General features: G+C 59.8%; 1 protein-coding gene across 1 annotated transcript; it reads left to right on the top strand.

Annotated features, from left to right (window-relative positions):
- Positions 1 to 42: 42 nt before the first annotated feature.
- LOC103781068 (F-box only protein 41-like) lies at positions 43 to 2839 on the top strand (the record flags this gene model as incomplete). Its single annotated transcript, XM_008948771.1, has 3 exons — positions 43 to 224; positions 288 to 527; positions 2703 to 2839. Coding segments are annotated over 3 exons (559 nt in total), but the record flags the coding sequence as incomplete, so codon positions are not given.
- Positions 2840 to 2850: the final 11 nt, after the last annotated feature.

Raw genomic sequence — 2850 nt, 5'->3', positions numbered from 1 at the left:
GCCCGGCGGGACTATTTCGAGAGCACCTCTTTCCAAGGCAAGGACCAGCGCTTCTCCTGCGACCTGGTGCCCGCCGAGGAGCTGGAGCCGGCGCCGTCCTCCTCCCCCTCGCCCCGCTATGTCCACGAGATCGAGATCCCCCTGACGGAGATCTTCGCCCGGGGCAAAGCCGTGGCGCCGGCCCCGACCCCGCCGGCCACCATGGACGCGGCCTACGAGGAAGGGTTGGCCCGCCTGAAGATCCGCGCCTTGGAGAAGCTGGAGGTGGACAAGAGGCTGGAGAAGCTGACGGAGGAGGTGGAGGAGAAGATCGCCTCGCAGGTGGGACGGCTCCAGGTGGAGCTGGATCGCAAGAGCTCGGAGCTGGAGAAGGCCAAGCAGGAGAGCCTGAGGCTCAGCAGGGAGAAGCAGGAGCTGGAGGACCGGGCGTCAGAGCTGTCCCGTCAGGTGGATGTCAGCGTGGAGATGTTGGCCTCCCTCAAGCAGGACCTGGTGCAGAAGGAGCAGGAGCTCACTCGCAAGCAACAGTGAGTCCTTTGCCCCCTTTCCCGGCTGCAGGGTGGGGGGAAATCTGTCCCTGGTGGTGAGTCCTGAGGAGCCCAACGCCACCACCAAACCCTCAGACCAAGCGCTAGGGCACGGTCCCCCTGGCAGAGCCTGTTGGCACCCTCTCTGATCAGGTTTTGCATCTTTTTCCACTTGGGCAGTGTCCACACAAACCTGAGCCTCCCCATGGCTGTGGCCAAGCTGGGTCACATCCTGCCAGACGTTGTCCCAGAGCCACGGGTGTCCCCGGGACGTGGCCAGGCTGGGGATTCATGTGGTCACCCTGCTGTCCTGCCAAGGAACATGCTGGTGGCCATGTTGCTGAAGCCCATCTCTAAACACCCCCAAAACCAGGGCTGGATCATCTCCTCTGGCTGCACAGCTGGACCATCCAGCTCTGCACAACCTGAGCAATCCCATCAACCTGTTCCATGGACAGGAACATGAGAGGGGCCACCTTGGCCATGCCTAATTCAGGGGTCTTCTCCCTAAAGAAGGGTGGGATGGCACAGTTCACTGTGACACTGACAAGGCATTTGCTGGTGGTGGGGATGGTCCTGGGGTGAGGAGCAGGATGATGCTGGGCTGAAGACACCTCTTGGTTCAGATGCTCTGTATGGGACAGGCAATGGAGAGGTTTGGAGGTTGCCACCAGTTGCCTCATGGGTGTTGCCCAGGGGTGTCTTGGGGGTATGTGGTGGCAGGGTGAGGTCTGTCAGGGAGGACTCATCTGGAGCAGGGCCTGAAGAGATGCAAGAGAGGGCAGATGGAGTGTGACCAATTGTTCAAACACATCTTATTTGGTCCATGGTGGAGCCTGGTCGTGGTTACCACCTAAGAACCTGGTTTTATGCCCCAAAACTACCTCCTGGATCTCCCTTTCCTTCGAGAAACCCGCATGCCCCTTGACAGTCCCCATCAGTCCCAAATTCCTCCAGCCAGAGCGACCAAACCTCTCGCCAGGTTGTAGGGAGACCATGGGAAGAGTGAGCTCATGAAAAGAGAGGTTGGTCCTAGATGTGGGGAAACCATCAGAAATCATTTTCAGCAGCACCTCCCTGAGAAGCAGACGTTGCCCAGGCTGCTCCCCAGCCCTGCCAGCTCCCAAACACCACGAGGTCGTGGTCCACTCTCTGGTTTACCCCTGGAGGAGGCTCTTTGCTCTTGGGCTCCGTTGGCTTTGCCGGGGGTGGTTTTCCACCCAGAGGTGCAGGTGATACCGTCAGCATCACCTTACACCCACCCTGCCAGCACCCCATTTCCCTTCCAAATCTGCGGGGCCCCTCGGCGGGACCCTCCCCAAACAGTGACCACGGAGCTCCCAACAGCAGGTGGGGGGCAATCAATTGGTAATTAAATGGCAATTAATGACCAGCACCAGGGATGATGTCACGAAGGGCAGCTCCTGCCTTTGGCTCCACAGCCCTGTGCAGATTGTTGTGGCCGGGTGTGTGCAAGTTGGGTGTGCAGGGCTGGGTGTGAATAGTCGGATGTGCACCTCTGGGTGTGCAGGGCTGGGTGTGAATGGTCGGATGTGCACCTCTGGGTGTGCAGGGTCAGGTGTAAATGGTCGGATGTGCACCTCTGGGTGTGATTGGTGTGGATGTGAGTGGTTATGCGTGTGCAGTTGGGTGTGCAGGCGTGTGTACGTCGTTGGGTGTGCACTGTTAGGTGTGCACGGTCGAGTGTGAACAAGCCAGAGGTGCAGAGCTGTGTTTGTGGTTCTGCAGGAGTCCCTGCGTGCTGGGTGAAGGTTCTTGAGGGCTGTTGTGCACCTTCATGTGTGCACCACCAACTGTTCGGGTGTGATTGGTGCTAGGTGTGGATGTGACCAGCTGTATGTGTGTCTGGGGGTGTGGGTGTGGGTGGGTGTGCTCAGCACCACATGTCCACGGCTTGGAAACCCCTCCAGGGGTGGGGACTCCCCCACTGCCCTGGGCAGCCTGGCACAGGCCTCCACAACCCTCCAGGGCAAGAAATTGTTCCTCAGCTCCAACCTCAGCCTCCCCTGGGGCAGCTTGAGGCCCTTTCCTCTTGCCCTAATTCCATGGTGGAATGACGAGCATCCTTGAACCCCCATCTCTCAGACAGGGCTGATGTTTAACGAGGACGGGTGGGCAAAGGTTGGGGTGTCACCCGCTGGTCCATCCACACAGGGAGGTGCTGCAGATCGACCAGTTCCTGAAGGAGACGGCCGCCCGCGAGGCCAACGCCAAGGTCCGCCTCCAGCACTTCATCGAGGAGCTGCTGGACCGGGCGGACCGGGCAGAGAAGCAGCTCCAGATCATCAGCAGTAGCTGTGGC

Source organism: Merops nubicus, unplaced genomic scaffold (assembly GCF_000691845.1).
Source record: "Merops nubicus isolate BGI_N331 unplaced genomic scaffold, ASM69184v1 scaffold37001, whole genome shotgun sequence".
NCBI lineage: Eukaryota > Metazoa > Chordata > Aves > Coraciiformes > Meropidae > Merops > Merops nubicus.
Note: the sequence above shows the minus strand (reverse complement) of the source record. Positions and strands in the feature narration are given on the sequence as shown.